The sequence below is a fragment of the Hippoglossus stenolepis genome, chromosome 9 (genome assembly GCF_022539355.2).
Source record: "Hippoglossus stenolepis isolate QCI-W04-F060 chromosome 9, HSTE1.2, whole genome shotgun sequence".
Lineage (NCBI taxonomy): Eukaryota > Metazoa > Chordata > Actinopteri > Pleuronectiformes > Pleuronectidae > Hippoglossus > Hippoglossus stenolepis.
The window spans coordinates 15,823,468-15,846,378 of record NC_061491.1 but is presented as its reverse complement, the minus strand read 5'-3'; the positions used below and the strand labels follow the sequence as shown (position 1 = coordinate 15,846,378).

Here is a 22,911-nt window from a genome sequence, read left to right as displayed (position 1 = left end):
CTTTTAATCAAATGCTGATTTTTTTTGTTTAATTTTGTTGTTTTACTTATGTTAGTTCTTTTTTTTATTTTGGTTCATCAAGTCTTGAACAAATGTTTTATATTATATATGATCTGTTTTTCTGATCCATGTTAAACCTGCACACTCCGGCCTCTAGGTGGCAGCGTGTCGCTATGATTCCACAGTGACCACCGAGTAAGAGTCATGTGGTCACGTGACCAGCAGCAGTATGAACGTGTCTGACAGCATCTGAAGTTTTATTCAACAATGTTGTCGTGTGAAGATCTGATGCAAAGTCTGCAGGAGTGTGTGATCAGCGGGGATCGAACTCCCGAACATGTCCGTCACACACTCAGGCTCTTCACTGACAAACTGTCTCAATCCTCCAGGTGGGTGAATAGACATCAGGGTGTGTGACAACTTACAGTGACTCTCTCTCTGCTCTGTGTGTGTGGTGATGGATAACGGTGCCTTCATGAACAGGAGCGGTGTGAAGAGATGCAAGGAGCGCTGTTTGGAGGAGGCTGCTCAGCTGCTCAGAGCCCCGGAGGCTCAGCTCGGGGGTTTAGAGGAGAGCCACCTCCTGCTCCTGGTCAAACTGCTCCTCTCCATGCAGCTGCAGACGGCCAACATCTCCTCAGCCTGTCGCAAAGTGGACCAGGTCAGTCCCTCTCTGGGCTTCTTCACTGTGCAAGTCTCATTATGAGGTGGGGAGGTCACTCAAACCGCATGTTTGCTTTGCAGATGCTGCAACATCTGGCCAAGGTGGACCACCAACTGGTGTTTAGAGAAACTCGCCACTGTTTGCTCTCCATAGTCCACACTGACCAGGTACAGAGATCAGTCGTTGTCAGGGAATTTGTATACATTTTGATACCTTTTAATTGTATAAAAGATTTAGGTGAAAGGGATTCGTTTGCAGAAATTGAATATAGAATGATGGGCTACTTGTACAGTAACCCAGACTGGACAAACTAAACACCTTTTGGGTTTTTATGACAACTGAAGGCTGCCACAGGTTCTCTTTCATGTTTGGAAGAGGTGGGTGAGGCGAGGGGTATTCAGCATATTTGTACTTGATTGTACATCAAGTTTTTTGGTTTGACCGTTCAAAGTGTATACCTCCACCAAGGCCCAGCAGTCCCTTATAAAATCATTTGGATTTTTATTTGGATTTTATCTGCACCAAATTGCACCCTCTCATAAATATGTCACAATGTTAAAGAAATTGAAAATCCACAGCCAAATTGAATGGGTTCTTCCTTGGGTCACACCCCACCCCTTCACAAAAGTTTGTGGAGACTGGTTGAGTATGTTTTGCGTTATCCTGCTAACAAACAAACAGACGAAAACATAAATATTAATGTACAAGTGAGGCTCATCGAGTAAATAATTTTATAATAACACCAGTTAGAAGTTTGTCCATCTTTCATCAAACATCTGTGTAGATCACTTTAATTATAATCATATATTATTATTTATATGATATCATATTTGCAAAAAGACACTGCAGATAACTTTGAACTCGTCTTTGTTTCAGATAATGTCCATTGAGGATTTACAGAGAGGTAAGTGCTGGTAAAACATGATGCATTATTACAGTACGGGACTCATTTCATATATACGTTTTTTATCAATCTGTTTTTCAGCCTGCATGTTCCTGGAGGACAGCAGTGTTGGTCGTGAGGTTTGGCGAGAGTCGTATCTGTCCTTGCTGAACAAAGTGTCCGAGTTATTTCCTGTTGTATTGCTACAAGAGTCCCTGAGAGATGGACCGCTGTGTTACACTGCTGTGAAGGTACATGCAGAGCAGTGTCCTTCCTCCCTCACATTCATTTAAGACTTTCTGTGTGATCTCTGTTACTGACCTGAGAACTGTGATCTCTGCAGTTGTGCCTGCAGATATTCCAGCTGCTGTCCAGTGAGCTGGCTCCTCTAGTGTGGGAGAAGACACACAGCAGCTCAGCGGTGCAGACGATCCTGCAGGCGCTCGTGGACATTATGCTTGGACAGGTTTCTTATTAACTGACAATCTCAAAGAACACGTATCAGTTGAGTTATTGCCTTTGTTTTCATCTCATCAGCCAGTGTGGTGTCTTGCAGTGCTGCAACAGGGACATTCGTCTTTTGGCCGGCTCTGCTGTGGCCATGCTGATCAACACAGCACCAGAGAGCAGAGCTGGGGGAGCTGCTGCCTGGAGTCTGCTGCAGGTCTCTGCCTCAGGTAGGTGACCAACAACACTGCTGGACTAATACCTTGAGCTCGTCAAATCTCCATGTGGCAAAATGTAAATAGATTTAGTCTTTTTCATCCCATTTCTTTCTCCGTTGTATCAAATACTCAAAAAAGCTATAAGCTACAAATTCAAGAGTGTGAACAGTTTCCTGACAGATGAGCTGTTATTCCTGTTGCTACTCAGAGCCCTGGCTGCTGACTGTTGGCGCTCTCCAGATACAGTGCACCCTGACAGGAAATGAGGCAGTGGCGAGGCTGGCTGTGAGCAGGGGCCTCCTGACCTGCTGTCGACCTCACATCTTGCTCAGTTCACGCGTGGATGCCACAGAAGTAAATCTACCTGAAGCTCACATCAAAAACACGTTTCACTTTAGTTCTTCTTCCTTTAAGCCCATCACTTCCTTTTCCCCCCAGATGTGTTTACTGCTGAATGGTTTGTTTCCTCTGGTCTACACTTTGTGTGAGGAGAAGCTGGATTGTCACCACTTTGCCTTCGAAGGTGAGTAATGTCCAGGTCTCATATTCACGTGCTTAACTGCTGATGTCAACCTGCATATCTGACATGTTGTTGCAGTTTTGGCACTGTGGCTGAAGAGGGTTAAAGAATGTCTGTCTGAGATCTGGAGGATGACGGGTGTCTCCCTTCTGCCGGACAACAGCAGACTGCAGCAACAGCTGGTTCACACCATCTGGACCAATGCAGAAAGCCCAGTGAGTCGAGTTAACATCATTATATTATTGCAATTCAAAAAACGTAAGAATACAAGTATGTACAAGGAGATTATTTGACTTTGTAAACTGAGTGGACGACCGAATACTGCAGGGTATTCTATACAGTATGCTGAGAGTTGTTGCTTGACATCGTTCTAATCGGAACCATAGACTGTATATAAAGATGGACGACATGACAGGTCACCAAAAGTGAAGCCAAAGTGCCTCAGTTGCCGCCGCCCCCAAAAATATCCAAAGATGGTTTCTGTCATTTGAGGTAGTTTCTATTTATCCAAGTGTTCAAATTTAGTAGTTTAGTTTTAATTAGTTATTTGATTATATAAAAACAGAGTGAAACATCATGATTGACAGCTGAGACTCATGATTGGTGGAACGCGTCCCCAATCGCTACTCCGCTTTTGTATACGGGATATTTGGGCCTACTTTCTGGATAGTAGGAGGAAGTGGAGAAGTGTCCTCCATCTTTATATACAGTCTAGGACCCAAACACATACCATGACTAAATAATCACAATGCAATGTTAGATAAAATAGTAAACATTTTACTCTCAAAAGAAGTATAATATTCATTCCTTGTGTGTAGTTTTGCTCTTTTCTATCATTAAGACATATTCAGTACCACCTACATTAACAGCCATACTCTGAAAGGATCTGCCAAGGATCCAGATATTGGTAATGCCACAGAGTGGACCTCATATTAGCTGCTTAATTAATTCGAAGACGTATAAGATATCTGTTACTTTTCGTCGGCAGGTGGAAGGCGTGTCTGAATTCGTCCGCGGTGCCTTCTGTCTGCTGCTGGACGTCTACGAGAAGGACTGTGAACACTTCTGTGACACAAAGAAGATTCTTTATTCTACTTTACTTCAGCGAATAATTGAACTGCCTTGGGAAACAAAAGCCAAATATCATCGCCTTTGTGCCCTGCTGCCATATCTGGGTACTGACACGGTGAGGGTCGAGTGGTATTCCAGTGTTGATGATGTTATAAGGTCAGGAGAGGATCGTCATGACTTTGCCTGTTTCTTTAATTAATCAGGTGCTGGATCAATATGCTGCAATACCCAATCATCTCCTGAAGTGCCTGTCAGCCAATCACCTCTCACCGTGTGGATCGGAGCTTTACAAGTGTCTGATCCAGCAGCAGAGACGGGAGCTGTGTGATGGCTCTGAATCACGCTCCGAGCTTTATCTGGCAGATCAGTGGGCGAGGCGTTGGCGGCCCATCCTTCACGAGGCGATGACTTCTGATGTGCCTCTTCTACAGAACAACAGCTCGTCGCACTTACTCCCCTCCACCTTTCAAGTCTTCCCCTCTGCTGTGGATCATCTGCTGGCCGCTCTGGACCCGTTCGCCCCCGGCCACCTCCACGCCTGGGCCTGCGTCATGAGCTCCTACCGAGCCTCGACTGGAGGTTCTCCCTGGGCTCTGCAGGGCAGCTCAACCCTGGAAACCCTCCGGCTGGCTCTAGGATCTGCAGAAGACAAAGTCCGTCTCGCTGCTCTGAACCTCCTGTGCTGCAGCCCAAAGACCAAAGAGACTCCAACCACAGAGGAGATGTCGCTAATGAGGATGTTTATTCCTCAGAACCTGAACTGTGAGTCTTCGCCGTTTCGCCAGCATTTTCAGGCTGGAGTCAAGAGGTTTGTGGTTCGTATCAGAGACAGCTGCTTAGCACGTGTTAGAGGACAAAAGGGCAAGAAGAAAGAAGAGGCCACCCACTCAGAGGATATACTGGAGCAGGGAATAGGTGAGACCATTGATAGCTGAGTGTTTTTCATCCTTAATGAAATACTGATTTACTATAAACTCCTGAAAACTTTAAACTCTATGTCTGCACTGAGTTTTTCAAGTTTGTGTATTCTCATTCTGATACAAAATAGTTACCCACAGGAAGTATCCACTATTTTGTGGAAAAAGACTTGATTAAAGTGACATATATTGTTTAGATTATTTGCCTTTGTTGCTTTGTTTGTGATGTTACATGTTTCCCGCTCAATCTTTTGTCTAATTTCTGTTCATCAAAATCTTTTTTGTGTGTCATGTAGGGTTTGTGGAATGGCTGGGTCAACTTCCGTACAGTTATCTGGCACCAGGACACAGTTATCAGAGGAAGAAGACTGTGCTGCTGTTGCTGTCTGTGGTGCTGGAAACCTGCACAGACACCTGGAGCCCAGACAAAAAGAAGGGACAACCTCCAGGTAGGTTTAGCAAACCAGTCACTGGAAGAAATATTAAACACTAAAATGTGGTTTCCATGCCAAGCTTCTGTCATATTTCTAATTTTACTACTTCACTTATTCAAATCATTACAGCAAACATTGGGTCTCTTATTGAAAATGCCAGACAAAGAGGACAGTGGGATTTCTTCAGCAGGACCAAGCAGCTGGTGCTTATCAGCTGTTTAGAAGATTCTACCAATGAGGTAGAGCTCCTTTAACTCGCCTCGTATTTCTTTGACATTGCCAAAATAGAAAATCAAAGAACATAGATGATGGATTTCTTTTCTCTTCCAGATCCGGGAGCTCTCAGCTGCGTTACTGTTGAGATTTTTCCCGCCCAGTTTTCCAGACGATATCGCCACAGTGCTGCTCATTCGAACCAAACAGCTCCTGTGCAGTCCTCGGGTGCAGGAGAGTCAGATGGGAGCGCTGACGATGAAGCTCCTCCTTCTGAAGTAAGCCCTGCCTCCTACAGCACATGCGTAATGATGTCTGCTTTCAATGCACAGGATCAGCAGTGATCAGTTGTTCTGCCTGTAGATCACAGCAGCAGCCTGAAGATGGCAGACTGAACGGCGACTTTAGTGTCAGCAGTGGAAGTGACTCCTCCTGCATGATGAGGTTCCTGGTGAAGGAGCTGGAGGAGCACTATCTGACAGCTAAGGCTGATATGATTCTTGCTGCCAGAACTAAGCCCATACATGGTGAGACATAAGATATACAACACTGACGTTTATATAAAGGATGTTACTTGATGTCAATTTCTCATGGATTACTTTCCACAGGTGTTGTTAGTGCCCTACAGAGGTGTTTGGTTGAGGCAGGCAGCAGCGTCCATGACACACTCGACCGCAGTCTGACAGCTGAGCTGCTGGTTCTGCTGGAGAACATCTCCCTGCTGCTGCTGGGCGTTCTGTACGGAGACCAGGAGGCTTGTACCACTGAAAACGGTAATGGAGCAACCTGGAGAAACAACAGTGATTTCTGGATGAAGTGCATCACATTTGACGCTAATCACTCCCTTTTGTCTCAGATGCCCCACCTTCTTTTTGTGAAATGGGAAACGCCATCAGCTCGTTGATAGCCCAAACATCCGAAGGAGGCCAAGTGGATGAAGAGGAGTGTGTCCTGCTGTCTGTAGAGCACAGCCTCGTTCTCACCTGCTGCTGGGTCTCACTCAAGGTAAAACAGAACCAGATGCATAATTTAATATTTAAACATTTGGGAAGACTAGTGCAGTGCCTGTTCTAAACCTGCCTGTTGGCTTGACCTGTGGTAATGCTGGTTTCTGCCTGAAACTGTAAAAGTTACCTGCATTGAGCCACAGAAAGTAAAGACAGAGTGGAGGACTAAGTCCACAGAACCCTGAAGCCGCTGCTGCACAAAGAGCTGTTCAACTGTTTATTCCAAGTTCAGTGAACTCAACTCAGTACGCAGGACACAGAACTGGAGAATCAGTTGTTGTGAAAGGGTTGTTGATGTGAACGACAACATCACTTAGGTTGATGAGTCCCAGCCACCACTGCTACAGAGCACTGGCCAACTGATATTATCAATATTGAACATATCGCATGTCCAAATAGCACCAAATTGAACAGTGCACTTCCATGGACTCTCAACAGTTAGCATGTCAAGTTTGAAGCTGATGAGATGAACGGATTTCAAGATATGCGTTCCACAGACAGAGATTTATAAAACTAGTAGATATATGCCACAACTTGGTTTTTTAATTGAGCATATTTGCGGCTGGTGCATTTTGTCTAAATTTAATTTTATTATATTTATCAGGAAATAGGAATCTTTTTAGGTTTTCTGGTGGATAAACTTCTCACCGAGTTCAAACCCAGCAAACACCTTCTAGAGAAAGAAGATCTGATCAGAGCATCGAAAGTTTTCAAGAATATTCTTCTCAAATGCCGTCACTGGGTAAGTTTTATGAATCTACTTACTTAGAGGTGTATTTTGAATATCCTCAATTGTTATGTTCCTTTTGTTTTTTTAAAAACACACATTTCTTGCCACCAGGGGGCAGTAGAGGGATGCTGTATTGGCTTCACTAAGTTCTGTGCCTCTCTGTTGAGCAGCAGTGACCCAGAGCTCAGAGATATTCCAGCCCACATGTTGAGACAAGTGAGTACAGATACAGACTCATATGACTCGTTTCATTGATAAATGGAGATGCTGGATTATTCTCTCTTGACAGGGATTGCAGGTCGTGCAGTGTCCTCGCTCTACGTCGGTGACTCGGCGGGCTGCAGGGTTGCCTATGCTCATCCTGTGTGTTGTATCTGCAGAGGAGGCCAGTAAAGCAAGGCCACTGTTAGCCCACAGCATGCAGACCTTGCTGGAGACGGCCAAAACGCCTCTGCCGCAAAACTGGGACCAAACTCTGGACCTGCCACAGGTTTGGAGACACAGTGAATAGTAAGATTGAGGGAATTGGTCTTCATAACCAGACACGGTCCCATTATCGTCCTCTTTCTCTTACAGGTGTGTGCGGTTCACACGCTGCAGGCGCTGGTGCGTGGCTCAGGTCTGGGAGTAGCTGTGCTTCAGTTTGCTCCACCTGTAGCCATCGTGTCACTCACTCTGCTCAGCTCTGCGTGCTGGGCCATGAGGAATGCTGCGCTGCAACTCTACAGTAAGGAACAACACATTAAAGAGCTTTACTCTGAGTCTGAATTTGCAATTTGAAGGGTTGCAGTAGGATTAGGGCTCATTGATCAATCTGTCTAGTATATTCGGGATGATTTGTTTAGTTGTTAAGTCACTAAAATGGCATTTATTTACAAATCTAAATTAACTGATTATAATTCCATGGTTTATCTGACTGATCTAAAACTAAATAATGAATTATTATTTATTCACATGTTCAGTTTATTTTTACTCATTTTTGAAAAACACTGCAACTTTTTAACCTCAAAATAGCCATGTGTGGCTGCAGAGGGCGCTGTTGGTCAGTAACAGTGTTGCTTTAAACAATTTGCTGATTTTTGAAATAGTTTCTGTCTTTTTTAAAATCTATTGATCTGCATTGTTCGGTGCCAATTAACACTTCAGTAATTTAAAATCCTGTTTCCAGGTTCTCTGTGCTCGCGAATGCTCGGCCAGAGGCCAAGCAGTGAAGAAAGCGGCCCTACCCAGCACTGCATGTCCCCCGCCGCCTTCTTCCTCCACTACCCCGCTCTCCAGCCCTTCCTCCTCGGCGAGCTGAGGGGGGCAGCACAAGACCTGCAGACTCAGCCCAATGAAGCCAAGCTTCACCTCCAACCCTCGCTCTACCCTGTGCTCACGCTGCTCGCTCAACTCCAGCCTGGAGTGCAAGATTCAACAGAGTGATTACTGTTCATTTATCACTATAGTTTGATCAGGTCAACTACTATACTTTAAAGTCATGGTTTCCCTCCTGTGTGGGTTTTTCTCCAGTCAATGTGAGACCAGTGTTCTCAATAACTTTACCAGTGAAGGAGGAACTGAGCAAAGAAACCAGCTCTCAGTTCAGTAGAATTAACATTAACATGTGTTTTGTCTTCATCTTGTGACTGAAGATGATTAGTTGAAGAAATCTCTGCTTTTCCGTCTTTTCAGAACTTTGTCGGACTTCCTGCCTCCTCTGCTCCAGCTGGCTGCCAGCCCAATTTACAGTGTGAGAGTCATGGCTTCTAAGGCTTTGGTTGCCATGACTCCCCCCTCGGAGTACATGAACATCCTCGTCAAACTGGCAGCTCAACTGCCCGGGCCTCAGGAGCGCTGCTGTCACAACCGGCTCCACGGACAGCTGCTGCAGATCAAAGCTGTTCTAGAGAGAGCTCTGATCTCTGCAGACAGGTGAGACTTAAAGGAGCTGCTCATTCATTCACTCATCACACTCTGAGACTTTTAAAATCCTGTTCATTCATTCATCCATCACCCACGCTCAGACTTTGATGTCTTGCTGTGTTTCTGTTCTCAGTGCTCCTCCTCCCGCTCTGTCCGAGGTGCTGAGTAAAGTAGATGAGTCGCTGTGGCTGGTGACTGAAGCCCAACGCTGCCCCCTAGTGAGAGCGGTCTACCTCGGAGTGGCAGACTCGCTCAGAAGATTCTGCTGTGAGACCTTCCTGTCAAAGATCCGTGACATTCTCATGCACGACCTCCAAACACCCCAAACTGGGCTTCAGGTGTGTTTTACAGTCACATATGATAACAGACCTGTGATTAAAATATGTAAAGGAGAGATGATGTGATGCTTTACATAATGTATTTTACTGCCCATTGTTCTTTCTAAAGGCTGAGCACTGACTGTCTAAACCCACTGTTTGTTGGCATAGCTACAGCTGTGGTGGTACTGTCAGCAAAGGAATTTGAACCCACGGTGCTTCTATCAAATATGTAACTGATACACCACAGGAGCTCAGGAATACAGTCTTTGTCAACAGTTGAGATAATGGTTTATCTACATCATCTCCACAGGTTGGTCTGTCGTCCTTCCATCAGCGAGCCATCCACTTTCTATGTGCGGATCTGAAGTGGGCGTGCCAAATCTGGAACAGCTTCCCTGCAGCGAGCCCTGATCTGAAGCTCTCTCTGGTTACGTGGGTGGCGGATGGGCAGGGTTCGCAGCAGACCAGTTTGAAAGAGGTGATGCAGAGGGTGTTGCAGGTGAGCCATGATATCTTCCAGAGACTTCGGCATAAAGAAAAACTGTTTAACAGCTTTCAGAATAACAAAGTCCCTAGAGAGCACAATATGAGGAAGCAGAGAAAGACTCAAATCTGATGCAGTGGGAGGCTGAAATCTGATTGGAGATCTGTGTCTCTCTTACATAAATAAGAGTGTAAACTTTTATAAGATAGGGACTGCTAATTATGTGGCCTGGCTATTTATTTAACATCACTTGTTTACCTTTATTACGTCATTTAGTTTGACTAGAGCACATGTCTTTATGTATCTAGTTCAATTTATTTTAGTTGTTAGTACTTTTGGGGACACACACTGTACACTGTAATCTTTAAGTAGTGCATGATAAGAGAGATTATCATTTTAACAAGAAAAACAGGTTCTGTTTTGATTTAAACATATGATAGAAAATACAATATACTTGGGCAGATATACATTTTAACATGGTATTTGGGTTATTGGAACTGAACTAATGAAAAACGATCAATCAATCAAACTTCATCTATAAAGCACCTTTCAATTAATTCAAATTTAATTCAAAGTGCGTTACAGGTGATTCACAAAGATGAATTAAAAACATTCAGGTCTAGAGACTAATGCATACCAAAGTAATAAATAATAGAAAAGACAACAATAAAAGAAAGTTCAGATAATTGAACATATATAATCAACATCAAAATCTTAGTGATAAATGAAATAGTCCATTGTGGTACCCGTGTTGTTGCTGATATCCAGTCAGATGGTATGTTTTGGTATGTAAAAGCACGCGGGTCATTTGTCAGTGCTCTGTATCACCAGTCAAACCTGAGGGAGGCATTGTTGAGTCACAGCGTGGAGTACCGCAGGACCTACCTCACCGCCCTGGTGGCAGTGATGGCTGCTGGAGCAGAGTCTTCTTTACCTCAACATCTTCCTCAGTCGGCCTCTCTTCAGGAGCCAGATCTGTCCGAGTGTGTGGATTTGTTGCTCGGGGACCTGGAGGAGCAGCGAGGTGGTCCAGAGTTTCTGTCCCAGGCTCTGTGTGCAGCGAGTCTGCTGCTTCCCCAGCGCTCAGGCTCCAGGTTACCACACGTCTTTTATTACTTCATTACACTGTCACAAACAGGAACACTCCTCCCTGCAGCTCTGACATTATTTTCCCTGCTCTTGTCCACATTAGTCTACAGATATCCACGCTCCAGCGCTGGTGTGGCATCTTGGAATGCCACCGGTGCCCAGACGCCCCTGAGGTGCTCAGGATGGCGTGTGCTGAAGCTCTGTGCGTGGCTGGAGTTTCCCTGATGAGCCACAGCCTGAAAAAACACAGTACTCTCATGATTAGGTATAACTAAAGTCAAATGGTTTTTGATTATGATTTGTATTTTATATTTACCTCCACCTAGATCCAAATAATAATCTGGGTATAGTGAATTAAAATTTAGTAACATAACGGGTGCCATTCTAGTTTAATATGTGATTACAGTGTGTATTTTATATTTTAAGTATTTTTAGAAAATCTATGTAAATAAAATGTATTATATAATTATTATCAAGTGCTAGACTCTGATGGAACAGAAATTCAAAGTGTTGTCTCTTTGTGGTTTAGGTTGATCAACACAGGCCTTTACTTGCTGCAGGACCAAGACCAGCAGGTGAGATTAAAAGCAGCTTGTTTTACCTCCATGCTGCACCATGTGAGAAGGGGAGAGAGCCAGCGGAGAGTGTACGTTATGCAGGTGAACCAGGCCGTGCCGCTCCTGCTGGAGCTGCTGCTGGAGGATTGCTCTGATGCTCCCGGCACACTGGAGGTGCTGCTGTGTCACCTGCCTCAGTCTGACCTCAGACGTGTGCTGACAGAGGCTTCAGAGAAGGGGTACGTCGCCGCCTTGCTGCATCAATACACTATAACAAACAGCGATATTGACTGGGTCCTGTTTAACTGTTCTCCCTCTCTTATTCAGGTGTTTCAGTTTGTATGAGCAGGATCAGGCCAACGTGTTTGCTGAACCCTCTGTGATGTCAGCACATGTGCTGCCTCACCTGCTGCAGGTGGCTGTTAAACACTCTGAATCCTCTGCTTTGGCACAGAGCCTGAGTGCCTGGGTAGAGCAGAGTGTTGAACAGGTCTCTGACAGCCTTGCAGTGTGCAAAGAGCTCCAGCCAGGTACTGCATCAGCATGTCAGTGTGACTGTGAGAACATGTTACTGTATGTTCCTCTTAAACCATTAACAAGCGTAAATCATTTGAAAGGTAATTTATCTCTATTCACAGTTTACATTTAATACTGAATGAAGGCTGGGTCCTTTGTTGGGATGTGGGAAGGAGGACAGAGAGGTTCATGTCAGCTGCAGTTTAAAAGTCCTCTGTTGAGCAATGTTCCAATCCAGAGACCTGTTTAAGCACTAACACACCCTTTCACAGACACACTCACACACAAAGGGCAGGAAAGAGAGATCTGACAGAGGTTCATAACATCAATGAAGTATGCATAAGTAAAATGTTGAATATTTCCTGTGTTACAATGTGATTGTTTATTCTCTCTGCAGCGGAGATATTGACCCCGGCCTGGCTGTCTCTCCTCATGGACCACTGGTTTCACAGCACCCTGTGTAGCCTGTTCACCAGGGCCGCCTTCCTCCTCCGACTGTTGGAAACATGTGATGGTGCACGACGCCTGTGTGATCCTTCGTCCCTGCGTACGAGTTTACAGCAAGTTTTGAGTCTGCTCGGTCAGAACGGTGTCCACTTTCCCTCTGCTCTAACAGCTGCTCTGGCTGGAGAGCGGCCACTGTGACAGAGGGGAGGAGCTGTTTTCGTGCACTCGACGAGCGAAGTCTTTTGGCCGGTGTGGCCCTGGATACAATTACTGTACCTCATGACAGCTACATGTGCAGCTGCAGTCTTGAATGAGTGCTGCAGTTGCTGATGCTGCAGTACACTGGTACTTGGGAGGCTAACTGAGTTATGTAAGAGCTCAGGGGCTGAAGCTACTTGTTTCCATCATCATATCACCTACACAGATAAAGGGAACCAATGGGTGTAATGTGCCATGTGACAGTTTTTCCTCATAACCTCAGGAGGTGTGGTTTTTCTTCAATGAGTTTAAAATATTACATTTTCTGCAGCTTTATTCATTTTGAGAATAAAGTTTTTTATGTCGAATTACAGCCTGGCTCTGTCTTTATGATCTCCATCACCCCACACACTTGCTCATTCTTACTCCCAGAGCAGGGCTCCTGTCCTCTGTTGTTGTGAGTTGTTTGCCATGTCTCAGCAGCAGGAGCCAGGCTCAGTCTGACGCAGTGATGTAATGCAACAGCATCTGGAGATATTGGCTGCTCGGTGCCCAGCAGGGGAATAAAGTGGACGCGTTAATGCTCCATTAGAGGCCTTCTGCCTGGATAAGTGTCCACTTTCCAACCACATGAGGGCTGAGGATGATTGACTGGGTCTGATAGAGAGCAGGCGGTTGCTCCGCAACACACCACACACTAGAGCAGTCTGACATCAGCAGATAGCCCACTGCTTGTGTTTGACATGGGAGGCTCTAGGTGTTGGACAAACATGGCAGAGATTATACATACTACGGTTGATCATATTAGATAATTAACTAAACATACATGGACGTTTTTATTATTGTATCCTCACAATGTAACTTTATGGTTTCATCAGATAATTAAATCCTCAGAATTGTTTCCAAACAACAGTAAACCAACAGTATCTGTATTTTTACTGTTTCACATTCCTCAATGTGAACATAAGGTGGATCTATTTCAGCTAATGTTTCCACTGTGTATGCATGAAGCATTGTTCTTATGAGTTATGCAACAGTTATGACATGAAGCTTATTGATGATTCATGGCAGAATGAACACCCGGTGTGCAGGGCTCTGTGAGATGAACATGTGCCTCAGGTGAAGCGACAGGTGGATCCTGTCAAGAACATGACAAACAAGAAGAAGTTAAAATAAGTGTCCAATATTGAAAATTATAGAAAAAAAAGTGACGTACATCAATATTTTTGGACAAATCTTGAATCAAATAATTTTACTTAAGCATAAACTATAATTTCACACAATTGTGTGTGTGCACACATTCATACAGACGTGCACCGCGTTGGGCACAAAAAAGTAATTTTACACACTTCGTAACTAACATGGTCAAAACTTTTTTATTCTACAAATAGAATCACAGTAAAAATCATGATTGTATTTGTTCAACTGTGCATTTTGATTTTTCTAAAGAATGTTTAACAATATAATTCACTATTGCTATTTCATCAGTGCTGTTGTAGGTTGTTTTATTTTTCAAAGCCTTTGCAAATGTGGAAATTCCCAGATAAGTTTACAGGAATTTAACTATTGTGAAAATGTGAATATTGTCGTCAGGTATGTCCCATATGTGGTCGGCTAAACTATACCTGATAAACTCCGTTCTTCAGCTTCTTCACTCAACTGCAGCTGAGTTTGGCTACATATATAATAGTATAGTATAAACATTTTTAAAAAAGTTTGTCAAATTATCAAAGTTTAGATTCATGGAGTCACACAAGAGACATCTTCACTGAATCATGTGCTATTAAATCAGGTAGTAGTTATAGAAGTCTATTTCTGCCAGGAAAGGAAAAAAATATGAAATCTGAGTTCTCACAGTAATTGGTTTGCTCCGTCCCAAATGTGTTCACCCTTTAATGGTGTAGTGACCTATGATTTCAGCCAGTGCATGCTGGGAGAGGCTCCAGCCCCCTGTAGCCCTGAATAAGCAGAGTGTGGTGGAGAGTACCAGACCAATGCTGCATGGTTGCTCTGGTAATTCCCTGAAAACTGTGTGAGTCACAGGCTGCCCTCTTTACCCATCAGCCCACAATGACACAGGGCCTCACTGCTTTCAGCGTACAGCTCCCTGTCAACTCTCTGCTGACCTTTACCAGCCTCTGCAGAGCCCACATCAGACCACCACCACCAGCACAGATCAGGCCTCATGGAAGCCTGGGAAACAGGAAGAAAAAAGGGGTTTGGACCAAAGCACCAAGCACTTGGAGCCAGATAACGCAGGGGATCATAAACGAAAAAAGTAACGACTCGGTGTGTTTATAAGTGAAAATGAAAGCAGAGAGCAGGGATATTTACAGAAAACCAGAAAACATGGGATAAGTTTGGAAATGTTCAGGGATAAGGAAAAGTAATGAAAAGTTAAGAGGATGAATCATAGAGGAAATTACCTTTTTTAATCTTAAACAAAAATGGGAATGATAATACTTTTATTTTTGTTTTGACTGTTCTGAAGGCTGCAGGGTTGTTTTTCAGCTGATGTTCTATCCTGTGTGTGTGTGTGTGTGTGTGTGTGTGTGTGTGTGTGTGTGTGTGTGTGTGTGTGTGTGTGTGTGTGTGTGTGTGTGTGTGTGTGTGTGTGTGTGTGTGAGTGAGTGAGGGTGTGCGAGGGCGTTTGTGTGTGCGAGGGCGTTTGTGTGGGTGTGTGTGAACCTGGTGAGTCTTTAGGACCTTGAGGTCTGTGCAGCAGCAGCTCCTCCTCCCACTGAGGCTGTTTATGAAGAAAGCTGAGCTGCTCTGGCAAAAACAAGGGCTGTGACTCCAGAGGAGAGGAGCAGTGTGTCTGAAGCCCATTCAGCACAGGCTCTTCAGCCATTTTGCTCAGCCCCTGTGCGTTTTCTTTTCATTTCACTCTTCGGTTCTGACAGAGAGGGAGCTCCTTGACGCAGCATGGTGTCGGTCGGTTCAGCTCGCCAGCTCCGCAGAGTGCTCCTGCCTCTGCACGTTGTTTTCCTCAGCGCGTGGATGGTGGAGAGCAGTGCCTCAAATGGAGACATAAAAGGTAAAATCATAAATTTGTATGCATTTGATTCCTCATAAATACACAAGTTCTGCTGTTTACTTCAAATTACATGCATCACAACAACATTTTGGAATTTCTATTATTGACTTTTTTTTTTCTTCTGATTGCACAATACCTCCTGTTCATGTGTTATGTGGCCACATGATATTTTGTTGCTGTTGTTGTCAGAATGCATCAGATCCAATGGTGTGGAGTACAGAGGAGAGCAGCTGAGCTCCTCCTCAGGTCTGACCTGTCTCAACTGGACCAGCACTGACAGAGACTATGATGTTCAGGTCCATTCGGATTCACTCACAGGTAAAATACTTCTGCTCTCTTTTTCTTTAAAGTTCGGGTCACTGAATATCTTATGAGATAATGAAGGGTAAAATTGTGATTGTTTTCTCTGTTCTTTTGGCATCGCGGTGAAAACAGGAAATGGGGGATTTAAATTTTTAAATGTCCCTGAGGTTGATGAAGAGAAACTCCAAACACATTTGAGGGGGTCGTTTGTAATAATGCACGTTGACACAGACGGATGATTTTTACAGCACACACTGCTGATACCGCACCACTGATTTGTGTGTTTACAGGTATTAATAACAGCCCCTTTTATAGAGCAGCTGCTGTTTCCTGTCTTTGTGCTCATGGCCGCCTGTTCATTGTGGTGTGATGAAGTAGTGTTAATGATTAATGAATCCAGTGGTTTACTCCACAAACAGCAGGGACAGACAGACAGGCAGACGGAGACAGGCCTGCAGTGTTTCCACGAGGCATCAGTGACAGACAGACATGTTGTTTCTTTTTGTTTATCGTCCCTCCTGTAGGTGTTGGAGATCACAATTACTGCAGAAACCCAGACTCCTCTCCGAGGCCCTGGTGCTACATCGTGAGCCCAGACGGGACAATCCAGAGACAGTCCTGTGCAATTGAGACATGCAAAGGTTGGTCAACACTGCACGTAACAGTATTCATTTTCATTTGTCACAGTCGTAGAGAAACTTCAGCTGCGAAAGTCAAACTGGGTTAAGATAAATATGCATGTTCCAAAACAACAAAACTCCCAGAATGCTCTGGAAGTTTTTTTTTAGACAGCATTCTCTCGACGCTGCTGGCAGCTTCCTTTCCTTCCCTGTAGAGCTCTCATTGTTTTTTAAAAAGTGGGCTACGCTCTGGAAAAATAATGAGGTGACATTTTTGTAGCTATGCAAATGTCCTAATTGCTCGACAGAAAATAGAGCCCTCGATTCTGAGAGAGGATGCAGCCAAGTTTGGATCTTTGATGGGCCCAAAAAACTTTAAACAAAGTTTCCTGTTGTCTTTTTCCCACAAATGAACCATGTGCAATTCATCAATAAAGAGTTGGATTACTGACATTTTCCTTTTCCCAGTTGAGAGTATTAGTCTGCAGTAGGTCAGTTGGTCCGTTTTAAGCTTATAGGAGAAGCCTTGCACACTTTGCTCCTTGTTTCCTCTTTGTTTCCCAAGTCTCACAACAACAAAGCCCTGCAGTCACATGTCAGAATGTTCACTTTCTAGACAGACGCTGACCACGCCCTGAAACGGAGCTCATTGGCGGAGACGAAAAGTCTTCCCATGGCGACAGCAGCTAACTGGCTGTTTGAATTTATGACTCCGTGCAGTTAAACTGCAGCCGAGCTGGTAAACAACAACCTGTAGGAAGGAAATGGAAAAAGAAAAAACAAAACAGTTAAAGAGCAGACGTGAGACATCTGCAGCTGAGCCCTGCTGTCTTCTGAGAGAGGCGAGCGTACAGAGCCTGTATGTGTGCGGCACATATGATAGAAGCAATTCGAGCGCAGATACTCTACTAACTGATTAATGTCCCAACAACTTACTGAGAGCAGCGTCAGGGTGCTCGTCCTGCGTCTGAGGAGGTTTCTGTGTCAGTACTAATGGCATTGAACCCACAGTAATTGGAAACCACAAGGTCAACATGATGCATCTCTATTAAAGTCAAATGAGACAAGGTTTACTGTTTTCTGATTATATTAAGTGTCACCACACACACAACAGTAATATATCACCAAAGAAAAGGGCAGATAAAGATAAATCACATTAAGTAGGTGAATGAAAACTTCCACTGTTATCTAATAATGTTTGAGGGTTGAACTGTTTGTATTCATACTTTATATTATTTTAATGTGCTCCAGTTGGCATTCAAGGGAAATCTGTGAGATTTGATTATAGATATGGATAAAATCTGTCATAACATATGGATAAAATCTGTTGATTAACACTTTATCGACAAATTGACTTGAAATAAACAACCTTTATGTCTAATTCAACAAATGTAATCACAGACCAATAAAGACACTTCATTTTATTCATATAAGAAATTATATAAAAAGCCATAAAGTTAATTGCTTTGCAATGTAACCCACATTGGTCTAATACACCGCACAACTATGCAGCTCAGATTTTATAGAAAGAGATGAAAAGTCATTTAACACCAGCATTGTTTTATTGTGTCTTTAGAACAAGCCTCTATTGAGCCAGCAGAGGCCGAATCCCTCGACCCGACAGGAAGCGCCCCCCCCACAGAGAGCTTTCAGCCGGCCAAGTCAGGAGCTTCTCAGGGAGAAGTCGCTGCTGTGAAGCCAGTGATTGGAATCATCCAGCGAGTGCACACAGCACCCAAAAAAAAAAAGGACCTTGGCACAACTGGTATGTTGTAGCTATATTTTCTCTGACAGCATATATGATATTATTTGTGGTACACACTATCCTGCTGTTTGACTTATTGTAGTTTTAAGTCAAAATATCTCTTGTGATGCACTTGTAGGTTCAGTTTTTAACCTTTTATGTTCTTTTTTTTTCCAGGCTACGTCCTGGGCATACTCATGATGGCGATTATAATCATCCTTGGAGTAGGCATCACAGTTGGCTACTTCTACAAGAGGTCAGTATCTAAACCCCACCAAGATTATTTTGTCATGATCAGTTTGGGTCAGAGGAGCCAGTGTGGAGCATTTATCTCGTTTCCAAGGTTGTCATTATCGTGAACATGCAGACATCTTGTGTTTCTGTTTCCATCAGCACATGTTGTGTTGTTAGTAGTTTTGAGATGTGCTGGAAAGTTGCCAGTTTAGTGCGTCAGCTGTCGTTCATATCCCACAACAATGCTCTCTGTTTTTCCAGTTGGATGTAATGCAGCCATTTTTGAATGCCTTCAGCACAACAACCACAACAGAACACCGGCAGGAAATGAAATGCCTGCGGTCTATTTTGAGCGTTTTAGAAAGAGAAGAGATTGTGGAGGAAGACTTGGATTGGACGGAAAAGCCCCCCCACACAATTGCTGCTGTCATGTAATGCGTATAATGACGGCCCTGTGTTGTAAAAGAGGGGAGGACTCTGATTCCTTTTTGGCACTTCACAAAATGCCCGAACAGTTCTGTGATACGCCGTCAGATCTGATTAGCCGTGCCCCTGTCTTTATTTTCTATTTTTAGATGGAGATTATTAATAAGGAGGAGCAGGATGTTATGTCATAGGGTTCATACCTGCGCCCAGCCCTGTGACATCACCCTCAGTAATGTGATACTGTAGATGCATGCGTGACCATAATCTTGGTAATTCAAACGCCCTCCACTGGCCAGGAGTGGTCGTTAAACTACTATATTCCTCCTTGAATATAAATCACTCTATGAACTCTGTAAACCAACCAGTAGGTGTAGGCAACATATCGCAGGGAACCCTAATCCCCTGCAGGCGTCCCCTCCATCTGAGCATGTGTGACCGGTGGTGTCTATCGTTGTGATTCGATGAAAAGGGCCGGACTATGAATATCTTCAAATATCAAGTACCTCTCGTACAACAGCAAAAAAGGGAAAGACACCTTTTTAAGGATGGGTCCTCCAAAAGTGAACGTAGGGGTAACGAAAACTAAAACATTCCACGATTGACTATGGAGGCCTTTACATGTCATCATTAAATATTACAAATTTACAACTCTTTTACATATACAACTGCTGTATAATGTGTATTTTTACACATGTAGAACCGTGAAAAGCCAGAGGCTCTGGAGTATTTTCCCCCTGATTTCATCTCCCTTTAACTCATCACTGAGACTGGAAATGGCGAACTGTAGTCCTGTAGCTCCAGGAAGTTTCTGGTTCTGGCCACGAACTAAATAATGTAAAACGTTAAGTCATCAGGATACGAGGAAGGAGAAAACTTTTGTGGGAAACATGAAAAAGATTTAAAACAACACCAAGAACAGTTTGAGCTGAAATGGACCTGTAACCCTTTTCGGTCAAGGATATACAGAACATTTTCCTGTGTTGGCTCCGGATCAGTCGAAAAGGCTTCATGCTGCCTCCCATCACTGTGTTGCCTTGGAGCAGATAACTCCCTGTTCCCTTTCACCATCTGTCCCTCGACTTTGTCACAGACCAGGCTCTTGTTATAACAGACTCTGTTATCTACATGTACTACAGCTATCAGGAGCTCCTTATCATGAATATTTGGCGTGGGTGTCTCCAAAACAGAGCTGTGCATAGTATCGGCTACAAGGCTACGCAAGGCATCACTATAATCACTGTTTTTATTTTACTACTATCAAATACATTTTCACACTGATTTCTTCATGACAGCTTTTATGTTTAGCTCCGAAATAATGAAAGAATAAAGTATTACTTCATTAACAGGCGCACAACTTTGCTAGTATTGAACTCATAATTTTGAATGCCATTCAGCCCTACAGACTGTTTTGGCTTCTTTCAGCTAATTGTTTTAGTTTTCCACAACTTTCATTCACCCCTCTCAGCTGTTTCTGGAGGGAAATCTCAGATATACACTACATTAACTTTAAATAGCAGACACAGTTAGCTACTTTCTTGTAGTAGCACCTTTCAAGCCGGACATTTCCTTGGTGGAGACCAAAAGAGAGTTAAAATGTGATGATACGTGTTTTGTTCACAGCCTGTTTCCTCTGTTGTGTGTTGTTGTGTAGGGGTCGCGACATAAAGAAACAGCATGACCAGCGGGTGTATGAGCGCGAGATGCAGAGGATCAACCTGCCCCTGGCAGCGTTCTCCAACCCCACCTGTGAGCTGGTAGACGAGAACACCATCGTGATCACAGCCGAGCACGAGACCACCCCGGTCCTGGAGGGTTTGGAGGGCATGGAGGGCATGGAGGGCATGGAGGGCGGTGACCCCCTCATGGGCCAGCAAGCCGTTACCCCTGGAGCCTGAGGAGGAGTGCAGTCATCAAACGGGACTGTGATATGTAATTTTGGACCAAAACACTCCCATCTCCCAGTTTCTCCTTTTCTGCCTCTCTGAGTAACTTCTGCTTCTTAAAAAAGGAGGAAGGGAGCAGTCTTTGCTCCAAAGACTTTAAACTGAATGCTGTGTCCTTTGTGTCCTTTTCCCTTTGGGTTTTATTCAAGAGAAGCTAACACACCATGGACACTATTTTAACAACTAGGAGCCATCAGGGTCCATCTGTTGTTAATGAAAAGGTCTTTAATATTCATATTTGATACATTTGATGGCCAAGAAGAGAAGGTCATGGGCTGCCCCCTTAAACAACAGTATGAATATTGAGGATAATATGTAGTCCAATGGACGTTGATGAGTGTTACTAATGGTGTATAAGGTTTTTTATTCCATATGGAGATTGTGCTCTCCGTGGTAAGCGTGGTTACATGGGGAATATGAAGTTGATTTCCATATGTGTTGACCCACTGGCTGTGTTGGCGGATTTGTGTTAAGACTGGTTTGTTTTTGGGACACACTGGTGACAAGTATCCAAAAATACTCCTCGTCTGAGCGCGATGAGGGATCATGAGGTAAAACAGGCCCACGCAAGACAGGGGAAGGCCTTCAGCTCAAATTGCCTTAGCATGATACTTCTGAATGTATTGGCCTATGTTTGCCCTGGTTATTGTTTTTTTTCTCTTTTTGTACTTGACTGACAGGCCAATGGTGTTATAAAGCATGACATAGACATTGGCAGACATGAAAGAGGACTTGCCCTTTTCTTCCACAGGTTAAGGAGTGACAGGAAACAGAGTGCTCTCAGGAAGCATGAGAGACCGTAGTTAGTCCTAAGGACAAAATAGCACTGCCAAAAACGCAGAATAGACGCAATCAGACAAGGAAAAAGCCTAAAATACTGTCTTTGCAGAGCAGGACTGTGCACGTGTGTGTGTGTGTGTGCGCATGTATGTATGAGTGAGTGTGTGTTGAAGTTCTGAAGAAGCCTGGTGCCTAGATTAGATTCTGACATTTGAGTTATGCACTTGATGCTTCAGGGTAGAGACAGGGATGGAGTAGAAGAGAAAAAAGTCCAAAGTTCGGTGGTGTTCATTGAGAAAGGATGAATGCATGTCCATGTTTACCTGCATGTTTGTAAAAATAACATTTTTAGAGCAATCCTGCCTGAAAACAGAAATCATCGTATGTTTGTTGATGCACAAGATACACTGTTACTCCCCAGGTTGTTTTATCACTCCTGATGATCTTTGCTGTGTGATTATTGCTGGAACTCCATCATCACTGTTTATCTTTGGTTACTGCTCCTCCATTATGGTCACTGTCTGTGAGCTGGCTGATGTTATTTTTCTTCTTCATACATGCAATGGCTCACAATGCAGCGTTTGGATTTAGTACTTGTATTTGTATGGATGCAGAATCTCACTGCCGAGACTGAAATAAAACATCAAACACACATTGTGGAGTGATGTTATCTGTATATTTAAAACAATAAGAGGTCGATGGACCCCATGAACCCCGCTAGATCAACATAACACATCAGGACTGTTCGGGCTGTAGAAAGTCTCCTGGTACTCTAAGGTTTGCTCACAGTAGGGACTTTTGTTTCCACCGACTCCCTCTGTTGGCAGCTCTTAAATAATACACTTTGGTCATTGCCAGAGAAAGCAGCTTAAAGGTTTGTAAGATTTAGGTGAAAGGGATCTATTGGCAGAAATTGAATATAAAATAATCCCAGTGATGTTTTTAATAGTTTGTTTCATCTAAATTGTATGAATTGTTTTTTTTTACCCTAGAATGGGACGTTTATGTTTAAACATGCCATGTTTTTGACAGTAGCCACGACTGGACAAACTAAACACTGCCACAGGTTCTCTCTCATGTTTGGAAGGAGAGGGTGAGGCGAGGGGTATTTAGCTGCAACATGCAACTTCACCACTAGATGTCACAAAATCCTACACACTGAACCTTTAAGAAGAAGTGGAGCAAAGAGATCTGAGGAGGCCTC

General features: G+C 43.8%; 2 protein-coding genes across 2 annotated transcripts; both read left to right on the top strand.

Annotated features, from left to right (window-relative positions):
* The first annotated feature begins 210 nt into the window (after positions 1 to 210).
* si:ch211-225b11.4 (thyroid adenoma-associated protein homolog) lies at positions 211 to 14,107 on the top strand. The gene is made up of 31 exons (XM_035165154.2): positions 211 to 389; positions 484 to 661; positions 745 to 831; positions 1,541 to 1,568; positions 1,650 to 1,798; positions 1,891 to 2,013; positions 2,104 to 2,224; positions 2,421 to 2,566; positions 2,651 to 2,735; positions 2,811 to 2,947; positions 3,721 to 3,918; positions 4,007 to 4,718; positions 5,017 to 5,169; positions 5,284 to 5,393; positions 5,485 to 5,645; positions 5,731 to 5,894; positions 5,976 to 6,140; positions 6,224 to 6,372; positions 6,979 to 7,116; positions 7,216 to 7,320; positions 7,394 to 7,594; positions 7,681 to 7,831; positions 8,273 to 8,525; positions 8,779 to 9,018; positions 9,143 to 9,347; positions 9,640 to 9,828; positions 10,645 to 10,907; positions 11,006 to 11,167; positions 11,432 to 11,698; positions 11,787 to 11,989; positions 12,373 to 14,107. Exons 1-31 carry the CDS (start codon positions 268 to 270, stop codon positions 12,618 to 12,620), a joined length of 5,613 nt encoding a protein of 1,870 aa, XP_035021045.1. The 5' UTR covers positions 211 to 267; the 3' UTR covers positions 12,621 to 14,107.
* A 1,270-nt stretch (positions 14,108 to 15,377) lies between these two features.
* On the top strand, positions 15,378 to 22,359 carry pik3ip1 (phosphoinositide-3-kinase interacting protein 1). Its single transcript, XM_035165157.2, has 6 exons — positions 15,378 to 15,657; positions 15,847 to 15,975; positions 16,485 to 16,601; positions 18,157 to 18,345; positions 18,502 to 18,580; positions 20,636 to 22,359. The coding sequence occupies exons 1-6, from the start codon at positions 15,546 to 15,548 to the stop codon at positions 20,877 to 20,879; spliced, it is 870 nt and encodes a 289-aa protein (XP_035021048.1). The 5' UTR covers positions 15,378 to 15,545; the 3' UTR covers positions 20,880 to 22,359.
* Positions 22,360 to 22,911: the final 552 nt, after the last annotated feature.